The 20,821-nt window shown below is 48.0% G+C and overlaps 3 protein-coding genes across 9 annotated transcripts in view; 1 reads left to right on the top strand and 2 right to left on the bottom strand.

Annotated features, from left to right (window-relative positions):
• The window catches only part of TSC2 (TSC complex subunit 2), a 33,768-nt gene extending 24,482 nt beyond the window's left edge, over positions 1 to 9,286 (bottom strand). For all 6 annotated transcript variants that reach the window (XM_082772338.1, XM_082772340.1, XM_082772339.1 and 3 more), the window contains exons 1-15: positions 9,139 to 9,286; positions 8,181 to 8,267; positions 7,443 to 7,553; positions 6,469 to 6,613; positions 6,217 to 6,334; positions 5,697 to 5,745; positions 5,159 to 5,284; positions 4,733 to 4,806; positions 4,275 to 4,401; positions 3,480 to 3,623; positions 3,114 to 3,251; positions 2,793 to 2,896; positions 1,890 to 1,971; positions 901 to 1,056; positions 423 to 539 (exon numbers count right to left, since the gene is read on the bottom strand). In XM_082772338.1, the coding sequence (XP_082628464.1) occupies positions 423 to 539; positions 901 to 1,056; positions 1,890 to 1,971; positions 2,793 to 2,896; positions 3,114 to 3,251; positions 3,480 to 3,623; positions 4,275 to 4,401; positions 4,733 to 4,806; positions 5,159 to 5,284; positions 5,697 to 5,745; positions 6,217 to 6,334; positions 6,469 to 6,613; positions 7,443 to 7,553; positions 8,181 to 8,267; positions 9,139 to 9,276 (1,716 nt within the window). In that variant the 5' untranslated portion in view covers positions 9,277 to 9,286. The remainder of the gene's footprint in view (positions 1 to 422; positions 540 to 900; positions 1,057 to 1,889; positions 1,972 to 2,792; positions 2,897 to 3,113; positions 3,252 to 3,479; positions 3,624 to 4,274; positions 4,402 to 4,732; positions 4,807 to 5,158; positions 5,285 to 5,696; positions 5,746 to 6,216; positions 6,335 to 6,468; positions 6,614 to 7,442; positions 7,554 to 8,180; positions 8,268 to 9,138) is intronic.
• Positions 9,287 to 9,759: 473 nt separating this feature from the next.
• NTHL1 (nth like DNA glycosylase 1) lies at positions 9,760 to 15,704 on the top strand. 2 transcript variants are annotated; one of them, XM_082772019.1, is made up of 6 exons: positions 9,760 to 9,860; positions 10,181 to 10,395; positions 11,950 to 12,120; positions 12,674 to 12,833; positions 14,431 to 14,536; positions 15,209 to 15,704. In XM_082772019.1, the coding sequence occupies exons 1-6, from the start codon at positions 9,803 to 9,805 to the stop codon at positions 15,330 to 15,332; spliced, it is 834 nt and encodes a 277-aa protein (XP_082628145.1). In that variant the 5' UTR covers positions 9,760 to 9,802; the 3' UTR covers positions 15,333 to 15,704. The 2 variants fall into 2 exon arrangements, with proteins under 2 accessions (XP_082628145.1, XP_082628146.1); XM_082772020.1 differs by having other exon boundaries at positions 9,772 to 9,836.
• A 566-nt stretch (positions 15,705 to 16,270) lies between these two features.
• NHERF2 (NHERF family PDZ scaffold protein 2) overlaps positions 16,271 to 20,821 on the bottom strand; it is a 32,987-nt gene continuing 28,436 nt past the window's right edge. Inside the window, exons 5-7 of the mRNA XM_082772335.1 lie at positions 20,725 to 20,768; positions 20,322 to 20,384; positions 16,271 to 18,709 (exon numbers count right to left, since the gene is read on the bottom strand). Coding sequence (XP_082628461.1) covers positions 18,551 to 18,709; positions 20,322 to 20,384; positions 20,725 to 20,768 — 266 coding nt within the window. The 3' untranslated portion in view covers positions 16,271 to 18,550. The remainder of the gene's footprint in view (positions 18,710 to 20,321; positions 20,385 to 20,724; positions 20,769 to 20,821) is intronic.

Genomic DNA, 20,821 nt, shown 5'->3' with positions numbered 1-20,821 from the left:
CAGAACCTCTGCAGAGACTTCAGAGCAACTTTGCCTGGCTTCAGAAGGGCAGTGTTCAGAACAAACAGCTCTTTGCAACTGCTTCAACTGTATCTCAGGATATGCCACCCAAACACAGTGGATCTATTCAAGGTTATGAGCCAATCTCCTTCTGCTACAGCTTATGAACACATCTGCCCTCCATATGTGAAAATGCATTCATATTCACTGTACAACGGTAATTAAGAGGGAAAAAAAAAAAAAAAAACTTTTAGCAGTCACACAATACCCAAAACAAAAGAAGTGACCAGAAAAGTTAAACTTTTAAGTGTGCAGATCAAAATGCAGATAGCAGAAGTTGTCTGGAAAAAAAAAAAAACAACAATGGAGTCTAGCAGAAGACTACTCTGAAGAACACTTGTTTAACACTCTGCCACGTTTACCTGAAGAATTATCAGGAGTCCAAGAACTGCTGTCTTGACATCCTCCAGAGAAGCGGAATATGATAGCAAATCCCTCTCTTCCAGTTCAGATGGAGATGAGAGAGAATGTGCAGCCACCTGTTTAAAATAAATAAATAAATAAATAAAATAATTAAAAAAAGAAATATAACACAACACTTTAAATCCACAGCACAACTTTTCTTCTTTTCTTTAATTCTATCTTGGAAGATCAAACAAGACCACAGAAATTCACCCTTGCTGGAAATTCTGCAAGCTCTGTCACATAGCTTGGATGTATGTTCACAGGGTTTTGAAAGCTCTGTGCTCCGTGCCTGCATCTATAAAATCCAGCAATTTTCCAGTACCCTGCTGATCCATGCAAGTCGTAAGATTCATGGGTTAGTCTCCTCAGCCACAATAAGAGGATCTGGCAAAAGCCATCATGATGCTACTGACAGTTGAGCAAACTGTGCCTCACCTTCTCTATGATATCAAGCAAGCTGTTAAAGTGATGCGTGTTGCAGCCTTCAGCAAGGTCTACAAGTAGCTGAGTGGCCAGTTTTCGAACTTGATGGTCCTTATCCTCTGGAATGTGAGCCAGCTGAGAGATCACAACCAAGTTTATCAGCTCTTCCTGCAAGAGAACCAACTTTAGTAAGTCTGTACATTTTGCTGTCAGTTTTTCAGTCATCATATTAAAGAGGCAAACAGAACAAAAACAACACTGGTATCAGGCTTGTTCCTCAACTAACCATTTGGTTCCTTGATCCTTCCTTTTCCCCCACAGTTAAGTATTTCTGTATATCCCTCCTTCCAAACATTTAACACTTTTGTTGAACTTGGATTCAATGTTTCAGCTTTCATCTTTTCTACAGACAATGTCAACAGTCTTATCTGAGCCTGGGCTAAGGAAATTCTGTGGCTTTTTTTTTTTTTTTTTGACAAGCAGGAATCCAAGGAATCCAAGAAGCACCTCTGCCCCTTCTGTCCTCTGACACACACTGGGTACATTCCGAGGAACTGAAGACATCTCCTCTCTCAAACAGCTTCCATCTTGGATCACAATTAAACTGGAAGCACCAAGACAAGTCAATCTGCCCACGTCAGATTCTGTTCAGACCTCACCTTTTTACAAAGATTTTAAATGAACTCATCATCTCTCACCCTAACCTTCTGTTCTTCCAAAACAAGACGTATATGGAATTAATGACCTTAAACCAAGGAAGTGAATCCACAAGCAAGGATGTCTTCAAAACATTTCACAGCAGCTCCCACTGCAAGTCACGTAGACCTTTACTCAGCTAAGGGCAATTGAAAGGCAAGCTCTCCTAAAGCAATGTTTGTTGTGTTCAACATTTAAAGCACAGTTCTGTGCATTCTTCAGTGGCAGAGATGACACCATAAAACGCACCTCGCCAAAGCCTTTAAGATCTCACACATAATCATCAGGAACAGATAAACACATACCTCATAGAACTGTCTGTTAATACTCAGTACAAAGGACAACACATCCAGAACTTTAATACGAACAGCACTACGGCTTTCATTCCTAAAATAGAAAGAGCAAATTCAAGATGAGTGAAATGAAGTTGCTGGTATTTAGGTGAGGGGGGAAGAAGAGAAAACGAAAATAAAACTAAATCAAACTAAGAAATTTTTTAAGAGTTAGAACACTAACTGTTAGAGGGCAACTCAGCCTTCAATTAATGTCTCTACGTACAAAATCAGATTCAAGAACAAGTGGAAACTAGAATCCCAATTCAACTTTTTTTCCTACAATTCAGCTTTTACTACTGCTGAAAACCTGTAACTGCAGCTTTTCCACTTCCAGTCCAAACTAGGAAGTGTATGTCAGAAGAACAAGTGCTCTGGCAAGGAAATTCAAAATCAAACACACAGCAGAAAGATCAAGCTGTTCCTCAGCAACATTTCACAAATGAGACAAGTTTTTTATTGGTGCACACTGGTATTTTAGAGCAATAACAATATTTTTAGGCGTGCCAATTCAAAGACAGGTACTACTTTAATATCGGATAACCACATACAGCCTCAAGGCTTAACAGTAAATTCTTGTTTGGTGTCAGAACCATAAAGTGCCGTGCAGTGGAGCACGTAACTGCCTAAGTTAACTGGAATAGCACCATCCAATGGAAATAAAGGAAAGTAGGGAAAAAAAGGAACACAAATAACTCAGTGGTAAGATTTTCTTCTGCTAAACAAAATTCTTTCACATACTATGCCCTGGAACTACCATACTTATTATCGGTCACTCACTAATATTAGACCTTCAGAAAACAAAGTTACTTAACATGGAAAGGTAGCAAGAAACATTTGAAAGTACCTTGTATTCATAGAATTATGATTTCATACCTGAAGAATCTCTCCATTAACATCTGCAGGTTGTGAATCCAACCATCTTTGGCAGGATGAATGGACTGTGCTCTGTACGCTATCAAGTTTAGTACAGAAGATTCCTTTCATGGAAAGATTAAGATTTTTTTTTAGTGTATAAACAAATAAAATACATTCATTTTTTGTCCTCCCTCTAAGAACAAGGTTCATGCAAAAGGTAAGTCCTTGCTGACGTTTTCTAACCACTTGTTATTTCAGGACTTGCAGTTTTCAGCTGTACTGAGTAATAAAACTGTTTCAACTGGCCGTAAAGAAAGAAGATAACAGGGAAAGTCTTACTGGTCTCTGATCAGCACATCTTTCCACCAGCTCAAAAAATCTCTCTTCAGAGCCATGAAATTCATTCTGGTCACAGAGTTCTTCTACTGTAGTCAAAAGATCATGTACAATGGACTTAAGTTCTTGACTCTCTAAACTCTGAAACAAAAGGCAAAAACATTCCTAAAAGACTTCTACTTTACCAGAAAGTACTAACTTTTAAATATAAACAGAAAACTCAGCTGGTAGCCACAGAATTGAGAATAAGATGAAACTTTCATCTGACTTCAAAGTGCACTAGAGTGTACAAACAGGAGAGGAATTTTCAAAAATATTTATGGCACAGTCTTTTAATTGAAAGCACATCAAGATAGGCTCAACACTTACCTGCAGCTGTTGCAGTAATCGTTCAATGATGTCCAAAAGGATATCCCACGTTACAGCCTGCAGCTCCTTCCCATACTTCTTTATCAGACGTGTTATGGACAGAACTATCTCATAAGATACAACTGCATTGGGACATGTCATGGCCTGGAATACAAAGTGCTTCAGTTAGTTAACAGTTGGTAAGTCATGGTCAGAAACCCTCTCAAATTCAAATGAAAGATGCCTTGCTCAGTATGAAGTTAGCCTGAAGGCCAGTAATAAATAAATCTAAGTCAATATACACAAACACCAAAACAAAGAACCGTTTTATAAAGTCGTTACACCTTCCTGCAAGCAGCTGTAGATCAGATGTCAAATACAGCCCCGTCTTGAAAACAGGCATGTGAGGTTTTAAAGCTACTAACTCCTGCCTGATCCACTTGGACAAGAAAATTTTAATGGAGCTCTAAGGACACCGTCCCTCAAACTTTTGTATCACACACTAGAAAGAGTGAAAGCTTTTGCTTGATTTTTATTTTTTAAGCTAGCAACCACAACACAGATATTTTACAAAAAGAATTCAGAGTTTGCATTTCTGGCCAACAGAGATACACAGATACTCTAGAAGGAGGCCTCAGTTTTAAACCTAAAACCTCTGTTGTTTTATTCTTTCTCTACGCTTCATCCAGCATACCCAATTGCTACCTTTCAGCCACAAAAAGATTTCTTTGGTGTAGGGGACTACATTTTTGCTCTAAATCTGTGCAAGTCTGGATGTATACCTGGTTAAAAAGTTCCTCCAGCATCCCATCTTACCTTGAGGAATGAAGGCAGCACTGAAGTTGGGGAGTTCTTGAGCGAATTTAGGCGATGAGCACCCCAGAGAGCCATCCCAACGAAGAACACAGCTCCTCTCAGCAGTGCAGCATCTGCCATGTAAGCTCTGTGAACAGATGGAAAGAAAACCTTAGACCATGCTAGGCCATAAGACTCAATAGGAATACAAACTATCACGGCAGTAATTACCAGCCGTTATACATTTGAGACTTACATAGCAATTTATAAACATTAAACGTAATAAACCGTTTAGTATGACTTTAGTTTTAAATGAAGGAAAAATAAATTCAGAAAAGCTAAAAAATGAGCATTTCAGCAGCATAACTAGAATCCACTTCTAAACACCACAACTATTTCTCTGAAGTCAGTGATTCTCTGTCTACCTCAATGGGACCTCTACAAAATTGATAGAATTTGGTTAGATAGACCTTCTTTACCTGTCCTCCATGATCCTGCACATGTTGTAGATGGCACTGTGTCCCAAGTGAGTTCCCAGAAGGTTGCGCATAAGCTGCAAATTCAAAGAGGACACTCCGATTGTTAAAATGCTCCTTAGCCTAAATATGCAGTCAGCAGGCCAACCAAAACTGTTTATGGTAAGTGAATGTGTTCCATGCCATTTCCACACAACAGGAAAAGTAGCCCATCACATCAGCTGAGACAGAAGCACAGATAAGTTACATGGAAGTGACAGAATTCACACTAACAGCATGCTGATCCCTTAATACTTGAAACAGTTATTAATTTATTTAAACTTAACACCAAAGTGAAATTCATGGCAAACATTTGCACGCACAAGGCCCTTCATCTATGAGTCCAAAACAGTGAAGTCATTAGAAACAAAGCTACAAGAAAGTTCTGACCTTCCAGCATGGCTCGCAGAGCTCCTTTACATTGATGGTACGGCACAAAGTGATGATAAATACTGGCAGATTCTCTGATGGCAGACAATTATAGCAAACAACGGCATCTAGGACTTGCAAGGAAATCTTCGGAAAAGAGAAAGATAAAATGGTTATACACTTCTCTAGGATCAAAATGGGTCAAAACTTAAAGCTGACAGATCCAGGAAATCTTCTGGAAGTCAAAGGGATAGAGATATGTTTTTTTTTTGTCTTTTTTTTTTTTTTCACTCAGTGCAGTATGGAAAGACATAAAAAGCACTGTTGACAAACTGAATTGCTTATCAAATTTATGCATGCTCTATTTCTTTTAGAATAAAATTAATATTTGTATAAGAGAGATGATGGCTTACAAACACTTTATAACGTTGTACTAACTCTCTTCTAAGATAAGAATAAACTGGGATGAGAGTCTGATGATCTGATTTTGTTTGTAGCAGATACAGTTTCAAAGATTTTCAAAGAACTCTCAAAGTACTCAGAGAGTCAAATTACTGACCTCTATGTCCACAGATGATGAAGTCTGAATGCACAAGATGCATATCTTGCTGTTAGGAAAGAACATTTAATTATAATTGTTTGCTTAATATGATTTTAGGCAAATTACAAAGACAAAACAGACAAGTAAACTGGCGTGTTATTTTACTTATCATTCCCCCCCTTTGGCTTTGTTGATAACATTCCTAGGAACAGTACAACCTTCTATAAACAGGTTACAGATGCACTTAAAGGACCTCTCAGGATGCCGATGTTAATAAAATAGCAGACAGAGACCCCTTGTGAGACTAAGCAATGCAGTCAGGTTAATCACATGAAATGGGGAAAACACATGCAACACTTTAAACTAAAATGAATCTGAACATTGCAAGAAAATCAAGTATCTGTCAGAAGTGACAGGTATGACCTGGAATGAAAGAGATCCAGATCAGATGAAAAAGATTCCACTTAATCTGCATATTGATCTGCAACTTTGCCCCATAAAAAGCCAAAAATAAGCATTTAGGGGTTAAAAAACTTACTGGACCATGTCAGCTACATAGTCTTCCAGATAACAGCTGTTGAATTTCACCAGGTTTACTAAAACCAGAAGGAACTCAGAAGACAAACCAACATCCATCCACTGTAGTACAAAGTCAGCTAAAGGAAGAAAACAAATCATTACACTATGCTTTTTACCCAGAAGTGTTATCACTACCTGTTTCTTTTATCACTGAATACCTGCTCCTTGGCTTATTCCCAGAAAATTTAAGAGAGGTAAAGACAATACTCACCCAACTCTTCTTCCAAATAAGTGATATAACGCCCATTCTCTGTTAGAGCCTTGAACACTTCAAGCCGTTCATGCAAGTCTTCATTGGAGGGATAGTCCTTAATAACTTTAAAAAAATGTGCTCTGAGAATTCCTAATCTCTCACCCTTGGGGGGAAAAAAAAAAAAGAAAAGTGGGAGAGAGAAACGACAGTGTCAGTAAAAAAATAAATAAATAAAGACCTGGACCTGATCAAGGTCTGTAGCAGTAAGCTTGACTGATGCTTGAAACGATTTTATTTTCCTACAGGCTACAAAAGTCTTGAAAATACTTTCATCTCTACTGGCTACTGACAATAGCTCAGGACTTCTTAATCTGTTCTAACATTTATTTATCAGAATTCAGGGCCTGGAAGCATTTTGTCCAGCAATACAGACAGCATCCAATGCACAAGTAAACCAAAGAAACTGCAACAGACTGCACTGTCAGAAGAGCATTTAAAAACAGGAACAAAACAGAATTGATACCTATTTTTTTCCCAGGCATCTACCCTTATTTTTTCAGGATACTGAAAAGTAGGACTTTGGTCTGGTACAGTCTTGTGTTTGAATAGCACACTGTGAAATCCGAAGAATTCATAGCATGCTTAACTTGGCCAGGCTAGAAACGCATTTCATACAGAACTTCTTGCACACTTGACATGCTGAAACATCAGAAATGGCTGCAGACTAGGACTGATATTTCTGGACAAAGAGCATAAAACTGTGTTTTATTATTCCTGAACTTAACCCAAAGTATTCTTTAAAAAGAAAAAAAAAAAAAAAAGCCAAGCAGATTTAAGTTAAAAGGCTGCCTCTTCCCATTTACTCAGCACAACCAAAAAAAAAAAAAAAGAAACATGGAAAGTCAGAGGAAAAAGTTGCCCGATATTTTTCACGTCATACTCTGCATGAACCCCAGTTCAAGTACAGTGTTTTTTCTAGACTTTGTTTTCACCTGTCCTTGAACGATTGACTTCAGCAGATGAAGAACAGCGTGTCTGGCTTCAGCTGGGCGCTCTGGCTGGAGCATATCGGCTACCACTTTCCATATAGCTTCCACCGCATGCTGAAAACAAACGCAAGAGGCAGTAGTAGGACAGGTAAGCTTCTTCTGGGATCTTCACCCAGTAGAGGCTAGTCATTAATTACAGCACGTTAATGGACAAGACCTCCAGGGATCTCATGGCTGGAGTTCCCTTTTCTGAGGGAAACTCTCACCTTGCCAGTCATAAGCTCAGGTGAAGCATGTGTGATACCAAATCCTGGCCTGTACAACCCACACCCCAGTACCTGAAGTTCTTCTTTCACACATTTGTGCAGAAACCTTCACTTAAACATGAGTTTAAAACCAATTTGAAGTTGCTTATTAACAAGACAGCAAGCAAGCACCTCCCCTGCAGGATTAACATCATCTCCAGCAAACTGTCCTGATCAAGCCTGTGTACAGGCAGTGTTCTCCTTCCATTTAGTTCAAGAAGCCCGTCAGCTACATGCTCTCTGCTCTGCAGCTGCTAGGTTGGACCAGACTAATGTCCTTGGCGTGTGGGCCACCCCTTCACAGGTTTGGACAGCACAAAATGTTGTTTCTGGGATTACCAATTTGAATTAAACTACAGGAATCTCTTATGATAGGCCAAGAGCTGTTGTTTAAATTTTCAAGCTTCAAACATTCACCGCACACTTTGAAACCTACCTCTTCGATTTTTTTGGTTTTTGCCACTTCACAGATTTGGCTGATCGCTCGTATCCTATTACTTAATCCACATTCTATGCTCAGTTCCTGGAAAGAGATGGAGAAATAAGCTAAAAGCGCATCTTATTAGAAACACTTATCCATTTCCCAAGGGGGATCACGAGATGTTTGAAAAAGGAGTTTTCAAACACATTTGCCCAAAATGATCTAACTATTAGTCATTATTACTGGAGCTTTTCAGGAATTTCTCCAGAAACTTTTTTCCATGAGCAAACAACGATTTGTCAGAATGAGAACTGCCACAGAACTTGAGCCAAGCAGCTTTTCACTAAAGGTCAAAACATCTCATTTTCTTTAGAAAAGTTAATAACTCGCCAACTGCAGCACTCATCCATCCATACAGAGGAGGCAGGCAGGTAAAGCAGGGATATAAGTCTGGCTCTCCAGCTTCCAGCAGCACAGCTGCTCCAGCACAGGCAGTGAGGGATTCTGGTCTCTTTCTCTCTTGTATGCGTCTTCCTCCCTGTGTGGCAACTGTTCTGTTTACGGACTTGCTGGACCAATTACTGGAATCTTTTTTTTTTTTCCACAAACCCATGACATCTTCATAAAACAGAAAGTTTCCAGCTTGCCCTAACTGCCACTACATAAATTTAACCAAGCTCAGACTGTGCATGCAAAGCAACACATTTTGAGAAAACACCCTGCAACCTGACAGAACAGGGGATAACATCACATCGTAAAACACCCCTAAACTATTCAAACACCGAATAATTAACATGCTGCAACTTCAAAGCTCACAAGTTCTACATCCATTTCACTGGAGTGAACTGAGGGAGAAGGTAAAAAGGCGAGATCACAGGGGGAACAAATGGCAAAAAAGAAAGGAGAAGGAGCAAGCCCTCCTGTGAGGGCCTTCCAGGTGATCCAGACCCTACCCCACCGCGACCACAGTCACCTTGAGTATTTCAGCAGTGATGATAAACTCCGTTTGCTTGCCCTCCAACGACTTTGAACTTCCCCGGGACGTCCCCAGCCCCAGGAGGTTCTTGAACTTCTCCTTCAGCCCGGAATCCTTGCTCTGAGGCTTTGCCATCGCCGCGCCGAGCCCCTGCACGCAGATCGGTTGCTGTTAGTGGGGGGGGGGGGGGGGGGGGAGGCCCAGGCAAGGACCTTCAGCCCCCAGCCCAGCGCTGCCACCCCCAGAACGTGGCTTTTACCCTCAGCCCTGCTCCCTCGGCCCGTTTAGAGGAGGCAGGAGCCGAACACGGAGGGCGAAGCAGCGAGGAGCCCGCCTGAGGCCCCCCCGCCTCAGCCCCACTCCCCCCATCCCACCCCGGGGGCACGGCGCAGGCCCCGGCCCCCCCCCGTGCCACAACCCCGGGGCTCAGCAGAGCCCCCCCAGCCCCTCCCCGGTCCCCCCCGGTCCCCTCCGGTCCTCCCCGGTCCCTTCAGACCTCCCCCCCCCCCTCCACCGGCCGCCACCGCCGCTCACCCTCCGCTAGGCCCGGCCCCGGTGCTTCTCCCCCCCCACACCCCCCCCTCCGCCTCCCGGAAGCCTTCCCCGCCGCTTCCGTCGCCGTCCCGGCGCGGGGGGGCCTGGGGCCGGTAGTCCCGGGGCCATGTGTGCGGCGGGGCCCGCGGCCCGGCGGCTCGGTAGGGCCGGGACCGGGGCCGGAGGTACGGGGAGGGGAGGCCGAGGCCTTCCCGGGGTAGGCCCCGGCCTTGCTGAGGGGGCTCGGGCGGCCCTGACGGCGGCGGGGGGGGGAGGCTGCGGCCCCGTGGGGAGGCTGCGGCCCCGGGGGGGGCTCCAGGGCTTGCCCCGGCCTCGTCCTGCCCGGTCCCGGGGGCCTGGACGCGGAGCCCCGCTGGGCACCGGCCTCCCCCCAGCCCCAGGCCCCTCGCCCCGGTGGCCCCGGGGGCTCCCAGGGCCGGTGGTGGAAGCTCTCTGGTGGCTAACGGTGGCCCCCAGGCTCATGCCTCTCTCCTGCCTCCCTCAGCGAGCCGGGCCCCGAGCGCTGGCAGCGCCCCGAAGCGCAGCAGGAGGGGGAAGAGCAGCGCCATCGCCTACGAACCCGAGCCCCCGGGGCCCAAATGGGAGCCCGAGAACTGGAGGCAGCAGCTGGAGCGCATCCGGGAGATGAGGAGGGCCAGGGATGCTCCCGTGGATGAGATGGGAGTGGAGAAGTGCTATGACAGCAGCGCTCCTCCGCAGGTAACGGCGTCCTGCGGCCCCGCTCTGCCCCACGGGCAGCTGGAAGCACAGAGCAGGAGAATAAATGCAGGGCACGTCTGGATTCTGGGCTGGAATGGGCCCACCAGGGGTTACTGCACATGTACAAGAGAAGTGGTTTGTCCTGCTGGTAGAGGAGAGTTGGCTGCTCCCTCTCCTGCTCCAGGCTCGGGGGCTCCAGGCAGTCCCCGTGTCGGGTGCTGTCAGTTCTCTGCTCACATTCAGCCCGTGCTGGGCATTAGCAGCAAGCAAACACATCTGTGAAGTGCCCTTTTCCTCAGCTTAAACTGTCAGCAGAGTTACCAGGCTGAACCAAGAACAGGCAAAAATGAGACAGTTTTAGAGTAGAAATCCTGAAAATGCATTACAGCTGTCTTTAGTGGCAGGCTGCAGGGCATGAAGGCATGTTCCTTTTTCCTTAAAAATCTCTGTAGGAGCCCAAGGAAAATATCCAGCAAGATGGCCCTAATACAGAGGAAAAACAGCACAGGGAGAAGGTGAGGGGAGCTGAGAAAAAACTTTCCAGGCCGCTTTTGTGCTCTTCAGAGCAGCACAGAAGCATAGATTGTCTTCCTTCTCTCTCACAGTCGTCCTTAAAGGACGGGGTCTTGAAAGGCAGGGTCGTGCTGGGACAGCAGCGTGCTCCTCAAGCCTGGGAACACAATCAAAGGCCCCAGATGGCACCTCCTGCTGAGGGCAGCATTTGCATTGGTACAAAAAAAGAGCGAGGCAAGGACATGGTATAGTGCAGGGCTGCAGGGCTGGGGGACACGGGGATCCCACGGGCAGGCTCGGCGGGGTTGTGCAGGTACAGCTGCAGCGCAGGGAGCACGTCCCTCCTGGCTGGTGTTGAGCCTGGGATCCTGCCTGACAAGGAAATAAAGTTTTTACCCCAGGGGAGCGGGGTTGTTGCTTCCAACATAAAGTGGATGTTGTAATCCTCAGTGCAGCACCAACAGGCTTCACACAACTTCTGATGTCGTTAGAGGAACGTCTGGGTTTTGTGCTCCATTTCCCGGTCTCTGACACCCAAAATTTTTAATTGGGTTTCCCAAGGAGCACATTGGGGCAAGATACTCGGTTCCTACTGATGCCTAGCAGAAAAGGAACAGGATTTTCAAAAACTACTTTATACCACAAGTTATACATATTAAAAATAAAAATAAATAATAAACGGATATCTGTATTTCTATGACCTGTGGGGTCTCCTGAGAATCCAATTATCAGGAAAAGCTTACTCTGGCCCTTTGTGGCCAAGCACTGGTGTCCTTGGATGTGAGATCCCAGCACACAGTAGCTGTTCTCTGCCCTTCTGTGCATGCTGGCTGCTTAGATTGAAGGTGTTTTTTTGTTCCCTTTGTTGTGTGGTAGCAGTGAAAGGTTACAGGCGATTTCTGTTTCAGCCTTCCGTTCTGTTATGGATGGATACAGCTGAAACAGCGCACTGGAATAAAGATGGTGCTGGGTGGGAGAACCCCACCCCGGAGAGCAGGATCCTCTCTGAGCCTTTTGGTGTCTCCCTGTTCCTTCTCCCAGGTCATGCGCTACCAAGTCCTGCTGTCGCTGATGCTCTCCAGCCAGACCAAGGACCAGGTGACGTCTGCTGCCATGCTGCGCCTCAGGCAGCGCGGCCTCACGGTTGACAGCATTCTGCAGATGGATGATGTGACGCTTGGGCAGATCATTTATCCTGTAGGCTTCTGGAGGGTGAGTGCAGGACCGCAACAGCACCCGACAGGCTTGTGGAGGAACTTCTTCCACCATCCTCAGCTCCCATGTAGCTGACAGAAACGGCTCAGAAGCCGTGGAGAGGAACATGGGGTGGGTGGCTTGGCCCTCGCAGGCTGTATCTCGTGGCTGTGCTGAAAGCAGGTGCTGAAGGCAGGAGGTGGGTGTGAAGCAGTCCTGCCCCTGAGACTTACCCCAGCCTGTGTTCAGCCTCTGTTCCATGCCCCGCAGTGATCTTTTCCCTGGAGTCGAGTTACACAGGCTGTATTTTATGCTGGTTTTAGCAATTTGTATTCACAGCAAGCTTGTTTGCTGCAGTGCCTGCAGAGTGCAGAGGAGGCTCGAGCTAATCAGCTTTCAGCGTTTTCAAGGAGAACTCAAAGACCTCTGCCACCCCTCTGCAAACTCCAGCGCCTGGCCTCACACATAACGCACACTGAGGAATAGTTTTATTTTTTTCCTGAGCTGTTTGTCTCTTTTCTCTGCATTGGAGGGCAACTTGTCTTTTCTGCCTTTCCCCTTGGTTTTCCAGAACAAGGTGAAGTACATAAAGCAGACGACGGCCATCCTGAAGCAGAAGTATGGGGGTGACATACCAAGCACTGTGGAGGAGCTGGTGAAGCTGCCAGGAGTGGGGCCCAAAATGGCCCACTTGGCCATGAACATTGCCTGGAACAGTGTGTCTGGGATAGGTAGGTTGGACTGTATTTTCCACATTCCTCTCCTCCTAAATCCTGCCCAATCCATTCTTGGGTAGAGGGGATGCATTGCAAGCTGCCTGCCTGAGGAGCCTAACACTATTGCTTTGATTTAGTCATCTGCACACTATATCTTGTATTTGGGTGGGTGCAGCTACTCACAGTGGATGTGTTGCTAGGGTTTAATGAACTGTTTTGCCCAAATTTTGAAGGAAAAATCCCCTAGTTCCCAAGTTCCACTCCCTCCACTCAGATGCTGATAAGCAGAGCAGCTATTGCTTAATTGGGTAGGCATCCCAAAAGATGTACTAGGAGAATAACGCTTTGAAATCTCCTTGGAGTCAACTGAAAGGGCGTTGAGGATAAGTTTGTGATTTGCAGATAGCTCTAGGATAGTCTGAGGTTGGTTTATTGTTGGTTTTGTTTTTTTACCAAGGTTGTTTCTGTTTAAACAAATCTTGGTTAGGATTTTTGTGTTTGGCAAGCCTTTAAGAGGGCAGAAGCAAGGCTCAGTCTGCAGTGCCAGTTGGCTGAAATCAGTGATTCACAGTGAGTTGGAAAAAGAAACGGTCTGAGGCAACCTGCAGGTACTGAATTTCTGATGTTTTAGTTCTTGCAGCTGGGCCCCTTCAGGATTGGGGCCGGGGCTGCACTGCGCAGCCGGCAGATGGAGCTGGGAGATCAGCACAGCCCAGGGACCCTGGGGACAGATTAATATTCCAAGAGTATTTGCAGTTTAATGGAGGGCCCTGGGAAGGCCAGTAACGGTGCCACCTGATGACTGCAGGCCACTAAAGCCAGCGCACAACCCCAGGGCAGTGCAGGCAGCAGCTGACCCCTGCAGCCCCACTGGTGCCTGCCAGCTGTGCAAAATGTGGCTCCTCTGCAAGTCAGCAGTGTTTGGGGGCTGTTTTCTCCCTGCTGTGGGGGAGGGAGGTCCAGTGGGAGCCAAACTAGCCAACTGTTTTCCAAATAATTGTGTGTTCAGTTTTGATTTAGGAGGCAAGACTTAGTCTTCCTGTTTACAGCAGTTTCCTGGGTTTTGCCCAATTAGCCATAGAGACAGGTTTATCGCTGCTGATCTAACAATAATATACTTTGCATTCTGAGCTTTTTAGCTCAAAGCACTTTCTAAACATTTGTTTAAACCTCACAAACCCTCTTGTGTTAGTAGGCATTATGAAATGTGTTTTCCATCTGGGTAAACTAAGGGGCAGAGATTGCAACTTGCGTAACATCAGCTGAAACACCCAGAGGAAGAGAACCCGGGACAGGCTGCCCTGTGCCTGCTAGATCAGAGTGCGGAAACCTTTGTAGGAAGGCTCTGTAAGATTGTGTCAGCGTGTAGCTAGCTGCGTGGTATGAGATATCCACCCTGCCTGCTGCTGGCTCTGCGCCTAGGAAGAAACCAGCCTGTTTGTTCTGCGGGCGAGCCTCCCCTTCTGTTTCACCTGCCGTGTTGCTGCAGGGCCACGGAGGAAACCTGCTGCAGGGTGCTGAACCTGCTTTGCTGTGACAAACAGCCCTGGCTGCGCTCCTTCCATTCAGGCGTTTCTGCCCCCCACCTAAACTCTGGGCTCTCCCTTCCTAGCTGTGGACACCCACGTGCACAGGATCACAAACAGGCTGAAGTGGGTGAAGAAGGAGACCAGATACCCTGAGGAAACTCGGGTGGCGCTGGAGGACTGGCTGCCCAGGTGAGGTCTGAGCCCCCAGCCTCATTCCTCGATACCATGCCCCTACTTGGAGGAGCCACAGCTGCACGCAGTCCTGCCGATGGTATTTTCAGTGCCTCCTTTTTATGGCAGGACTTGTCTGCAGGTGTCTCTCCTCTCCCACAGGGCTGCTGCGGCAGCATCTCAGCTGCCGGGTGGGTTCCCCACTATCAGATGTGTGTGTCAGTCACTACTAGTCCAGGAAGGTACCTGCAGGCCTTGGTGCCATGCTCTTTTGCCTAAACAAATGCATTATGACCCAAGCCAGATACTTTCTGCACGGGACCTTGCTGAGTCTAACGGCCACAGCAGTGGCAGGCCACGGTTGGATTTTGGCCTTCACTGAGGCTTAATCTTCAGTATCAAATGCCAGCTGACAGGTAGGGCTCCCCAGTCTGTCATGTCTCCACATCTGGCATTCACACAAGAGAACGCCCACACGTGCTTTGTGTGGCTTTCCTCTGCCTCTCCTCCCTCCCTGACACATTCAGAGTGCTCAGGAACAGCTAGGAGGGCTGTTTCTAGCAAGAGGCAGCTTGGGCAGCCAAAAGGAACAAAAGAAATGTGTGAAAGTTGTCCATTTAAAAGCATGATCTGTTCTTTAACCCTTCTGAGCAGCTGTATCGGAAAGCTCATGGTCTCCTCTCACTACAGGGATCTCTGGAGGGAGATAAACTGGCTCCTGGTGGGTTTTGGCCAGCAGACCTGCCTGCCCGTGAATCCTCGCTGCAAAGAATGCCTCAATCAAGATATTTGCCCAGCTGCTAAGAGACGCTGAGGGAACATCCTGGCTTCTTAGAACAACAGAGCTGCTTCAGCCCAGAGCTGAGCCCTAGGACTGCTGTGCTTTGCACAGGGCTGACTGTGTGACTGCAGGGAAATGGGAGACTGCTGCCGCCAGCTAAGCATCTCTGGAGAGGGAGAAGCTTGCTGGCAGTGGCTGAGCTCTCAAGAGGAAAAAGGGTCTTTCAAAGTGCAGCAGTCCTGCTGCGTCAGTGCTGCCGGCTCCAGCCCCCGGGTGAATGCCTGAGCGTGTCCCGGCCGAGCAGCAGGCTGTGCACTGTCAGGAACAGCTGGAGAAGAGTGCTTTGTGCTGCAGGATCTGCTGCTGCTTGTAAATACACATTTAATAAAGGTGGCGGGTTGTTTTCTAACACGTGAGGTTTGCTGGCATCTCTGCAACACTGGGCAGGGGGAGGAGAGCTCCGATAGCCTCACCGCAGCGTGAGCCCATAGCAACCAGCCCTGCCAGGGCTTGCAGCCTGCCAAGGCGCCTGCCTGGTGCTGGCAGCAAGAACCATGGGCTGTAAGGTCCAGCTAAAAGCTTCACAACCCAGGGCCAGAGGCAGCCATTGCCTGAACAAGTGACCTTTGAGTCCTGCTGGCACAGGAGCCTAAGGGACACAGCGCACAGGGAGAAGGTGACAATCCAGCTTCACGCTCTTAATTGTCAGATGTGTGCTGGCACAGCTTACATAGCCACAGGATCCAGGTTAGTGTGCGCCTCAGAAGCTGACAGAGGGGCCACCACCCACGTGTGCGTTTTGTTCTTCAAAGAAAGGGCAGTGCTGACTTCATTGTAGAGCTTCAAAGGAATAATTTCAGCTACTCTTTAAACAGGCAAGGGAGGAAGCAAAGTTTATAACGTGCTAAAGAAGGCTGTAATTCCACTCTGAAGTTCCCTACCAAACAGATGAAGAACGAGCAAATAAGTGGTACATGGGAAAACAAAGTTTATTACTGACATTACAGTGTACATTGTTTTTACAATGCAGCTAACAGCCTTACACTTTATTGATTTATTTTTTTTCCACGTTAAATGTACAGGAACTGAATAATTACTACTGAGCTACAAGATGTCAGAAATATGATAAGTGCTTTAACCAGGAGCAATTTCCATGGACTAAGCAGAGATTAAGATTCTGAAATCTTATCAGTACAGACTTGCACACCTGATTTCTTTTGATCTGCATTCAGAACTACGCGTTCTTTTTTCCCCCCTTTAACTACAGTGGTCCAGTCTTGGGTGAGAAATGCGGTATTTACAAACTAGGCTTTGCTCTCTGACATGCACGGTGGGTTGAGTTCGTGGTGTAGTGGGGAGCGCTCTGCCCTGCACAGACCAGAGCACTGCCTGGGGTTTGGCTACGCAGGCACTGGAAGCAACGTGCATACCGTGAAAAAGGAGGACTCCTTCAGTCCTTCCTGATTTCCTACAGAAGCAAGTATTTTGGGGACCAAAAAGAGAGGAGCTAATCGTCTTTGAGGTGGGGTAGAGAAGAGGCCTCTAGTAATTGGCAGAGTCCTGGTGGGGGGAAAAAACCTCTCTGCATCCCGAGCCGTCATCCTGCCGCCACTCTTGTCACCAATAGCCAAACACCTGCGCCAGTCCCTCTCCAAAAGCATTTTTCAACCTGTTCAGCCCATCAACACTTTGCACCTTCGTAAAAAAGAAATCTCCTTCACCTCTGAGGGTTTCCGTGCTCTCGCCAGCCAGCAGCAGCCCCGGCAGCTCCCTGGGGCGCAGCCAAATGCCCCGGCCCCGCGCTGCCCCTGTGCTGAGCCGCGGGCAGCCGCTGAGGAGAGCAGCAAATGGTATAAGGCACCTTTTAGTTCAGCGTTTAGGAAATGCACACAGAGCCACCACAACACCCGTAGCGCGCCGACCAACCCAAAGGCCTCTGCCTTGTAATACATCAGCTCTGGGGAATAATACAGGGCAAAGTCGCAGCCAAGTCTTTTGTTTAAAATAGTCATCAACGGCCAAGTTATTGCTGCCATTTGCATTGAGCTGGGAAAAGTGGTTTTGCACGCAACTGTGCCCAGTCCCTTCCCCCTGCGGTTTTGACACGGGAGCCAAAAGACAGACCTTCCCCGGCGAAACACCTCCGCCTGCAGCCCATGAGCGCGTTGTTTCGTCTTCCTTGGTCACAGCCAAAGAGCTTACGCTGGCTTCATCTGCAGTGCTTTAAAGATAGGTTTCGAGGGCTTGAGGACACCCTGCTTTTGGTACTAAAGCAGGACACAGCACCAAAGCAATTGCCCAGGACATCGACCCTCTCCTAACTATGAGTCCGCTCTGTTGTCAGCCCCACTGAGATTTGGGGAGCTTTGGGGACCCCGCCTGCCCTGCCCAGGGATGGGGGACACCAGGGGGGAGCGGGAGGCAGGGAGCACGTGCCAGCCCCGAGGGCTCCCCGGAGACCTGCTTGGCCCTGCAGCATCTCCTGCACCTCTCACTGCGTTGTGCAAACCGTGGGGCCGGGGGCATTTGGTGCTGGGTTTGTCTTGCTTGTACATCCTGCAACCTGGGGGGAACGGGGTGAAAAGGGGCTTTTATTGCTGGGGCAGAAGTTGCTGCTGGGAGGGAGGCTCCTACACTAACTGGGAACAGGTAGGGCTTCATTAAAAAACACCGATGAGAACTTTTTTCATTTCAATAGCAAAGTCAACACGAGAGATTTACAGCCACTGCCCCTTTTCCCATCGTGAGGGGGTAAAGCTGCAGGCCGGGGGCTGGGGGTGCTGCCACCCCCCGGCCACCCACCACGGCGAGGCCGTAGGACATTTGCACAGGGGCACAGAGCATCCCATGGGGCTCAGCCTGGGACACCCGCAAAACCAAAACTAACACCCCAATTAAAAAAAAAAAAAAAAGTAATAAAAGCCTAAATTATGCAGGTAAGAAACGAGAGTTAAACTCTTCCAGTCTTTTCTCAGCAGGAACAGGGGACAGCAGGCAGCCAGACCGGGCTGAAGAGCAAGCAAGAAAAGGAGCTTTGGTCACATTTGTCTTATGAGAATCGCTGGTGAGTAACAACAACAATAATAATAATAATAACATCAATAAAAAAGGACTTTAAAATACGCCTCATAAAAGCAACCAGTGAAGAGCAGAGCACAAAGCATCTCACGTGGACACTGAAGGAGAGGGCGCAAGCACCTCTGAACGTCCGGCCAGGTGCAGGGGAAGGCAGGCAGTGCCACCAGCGAGGTTCAGAAATTACTGAAAATCTCTCGCTTCTTGTTCCAGTCCATCTGCGGAGCCCTCTTCTTCACCCGCTTGGCCCGCACCTTCTCCTTGGCCTCGGCAGCCGTGGGGCTCAGGCTCAGCCCGCTCTCCTCAAACGGGTCCCTCTTCTCCGAGTCTCCATCCTGCACAGAGAGGGAAGATCAACCTTCTGCCCCCGGCACCGTGTGCCCAAAGCCACCCGGCATCCCATCCCCACACTGCTGGGAGCAGAAATCTCCTAGCACATGTGTGAGATAAGCAAACTTGCAGGTTTTTAGAGGAGGTCACAGCCCTTGCCCCATGTCGTGCCTATGGTTTAACCAGCAGCAGCAGCATCTGCGTAGCCACAGAGCAAATAATTACATTGCACTCGATGGGTGTTGTTCCTGCACCGTTGCAGCCAGGTGCCCCTGTGCTCAAATGGCCGGGCTCCAGTTTGCTCCAGAGAACAGCCAGAGCCAGGATCCAGCAGTGCCTGCATGCCTGGCATGTTTTGCTTTGGGAACTGTACTGGGAAGAGCATCCTTCTGTCTGCCTAGTAAGAGTGCTGTATGATACAGAAATCAGCTTTCCTTTCTGAAGTCACTGCAGCAGCATCCTGCACGCACCACACTCATGTGAACAGCAGACAAACACGCAGAATAAAAACCTTCATTTGTAAGGAAACATCTTAAAGCCTGCCCACTGGCACAGCTTTAACGCATACACGAAGCTCCAAAGGGATTTCACAAACCCTGCCAGGAGCTACGGGCAGGTCTCCCATCAGCATTGCCTGCAAGAGAACTGCTTTGCTCTGGCTTCTGGATGCTAACTGGTTGGCGTGCACTGCTTAGCACTGCACACCATCGCCGAGGAGCAGGACATGTATTATTTAATGCTCAGAGAGAAACAGAGCTGCCAGACTGCAGGCGCTTGGCCCAGCTCTCGGACACAGCTGGCGTGCGCGGCCTCCGAGCCTGAGATGCTGGGGAGACTCTGGGCACCTCAGACCTAAAACCCTTGAAGGCACCCTTTTGTCTTACACCTCCAAACTATTACAGCACCAGTTAATGTGCTGCCATTACCCCTTGGCACTCTCCTCTGCTGGCCCTTGGGGCAGCCCCATCTCCCCAGGGCCCGGGGCAGAGCACACAGAGCCCACCAGTCCCTGGGGGCACAGCACGCAGCAGGACCCTCGCAAACCGTCCCCTAAGACAGGACATCTGCTGCTGCTGGCAGAGCCCTCCTGTCCCCTGACAAGGACTGGAAGCAATCTGAAGCCATCACTTAACCCATCTCCACTCCTGCCCATCTGAAAGCAGAAGGGAAGGCAGAACACAAAGGTATTTAATTCGCACTCGAATGCTTTTACATCTCTCTGACATGGGTTTGGGGGACAGCATGCTACTGCTGGCCCCCTCCCCGGGCACACACAGCCCTGGCAGCAGCTCTCCTTGCTCCCACACACTCCAGCCAGACGTGCTCGGGATGGCCTCGCCAGGCCACCCAAGGGGTCATCGATGCCCCCAGGAGTGCAGCTGCCTCTGGGCTGGAGCCAGCAGCTGCCGGGAGCTCACGGCCGCATTTCATGCGGATTTACAGGGCAGGGCATGAAAGCAAACTCCCTGTTTTGCTTGCTGGGTGGATACAAGTGTACCCAAGTCTGCAATCTGAAACTGAAATTGCATTTAGAGGCATTTTTGCCCAGTACCATAACACAACCATGTACACACGTAAGCATGTACAAAGAAGAGGGTGTGTGATCGGGGTTTTTACCTCTGATTCCTTCCCGGGACTTTGAAGGTCACTGTGAGATGAAGATGTGGATCCTCCGTTCAGCTATTGGAAATGAAAATGTTAGTCCAGTTTGTGCAAAGACCAAAAAAAAAAAAAAAAAACACAAAAAAACCCCACACAAATAAATGGGCAGAGCGGGGGGAGCCACTGCTCCCCTGTCCCCACCGCCCGCCCACCTCCTCCCGCTGTCCCCGGGGAAAAGGAGTGAATTGGTCTCACACCAGCCTCGTGCAAACCCGAAATTAAAGCTGCATCAGGAAGCAATTACAATTAGCTAGCAGTGGTTAAGCTGAGCTAAATGAGCTTCAGGGAGGCTGTGAGGTTCCCTCTGCTCTGAGCCCACCCAGGACCGCCCAGCCCCCGGGAACAGGCGAGGACTCACCTGTGTCTGTGCGGATCCGTTTGTCAGGGGCTGAGGCACCACACCTGAGGGCCACGCAAAAGAAAAATGTGTTGAATATACTCATAAATACACTGCT

This window comes from Aythya marila, assembly GCF_965140915.1.
Source record: "Aythya marila genome assembly, chromosome: 15".
In the NCBI taxonomy this organism is placed as follows: Eukaryota; Metazoa; Chordata; class Aves; order Anseriformes; family Anatidae; genus Aythya; species Aythya marila.
This window is presented reverse-complemented; position numbering and strand designations above follow the sequence as displayed.

Coding starts and splice junctions, on each gene's coding strand:
- NTHL1 (XM_082772019.1), top strand. CDS start 9,803: ATGTGTGCGGCGGGGCCCGCGGCCCGGCGGCTCGGTAGGGCCGGGACC. Junction 12,834..14,430: donor GAACAGTGTGTCTGGGATAG/GTAGGTTGGACT, acceptor CTCCCTTCCTAG/CTGTGGACACCCACGTGCAC. Junction 14,537..15,208: donor CTGGAGGACTGGCTGCCCAG/GTGAGGTCTGAG, acceptor CTCTCACTACAG/GGATCTCTGGAGGGAGATAA.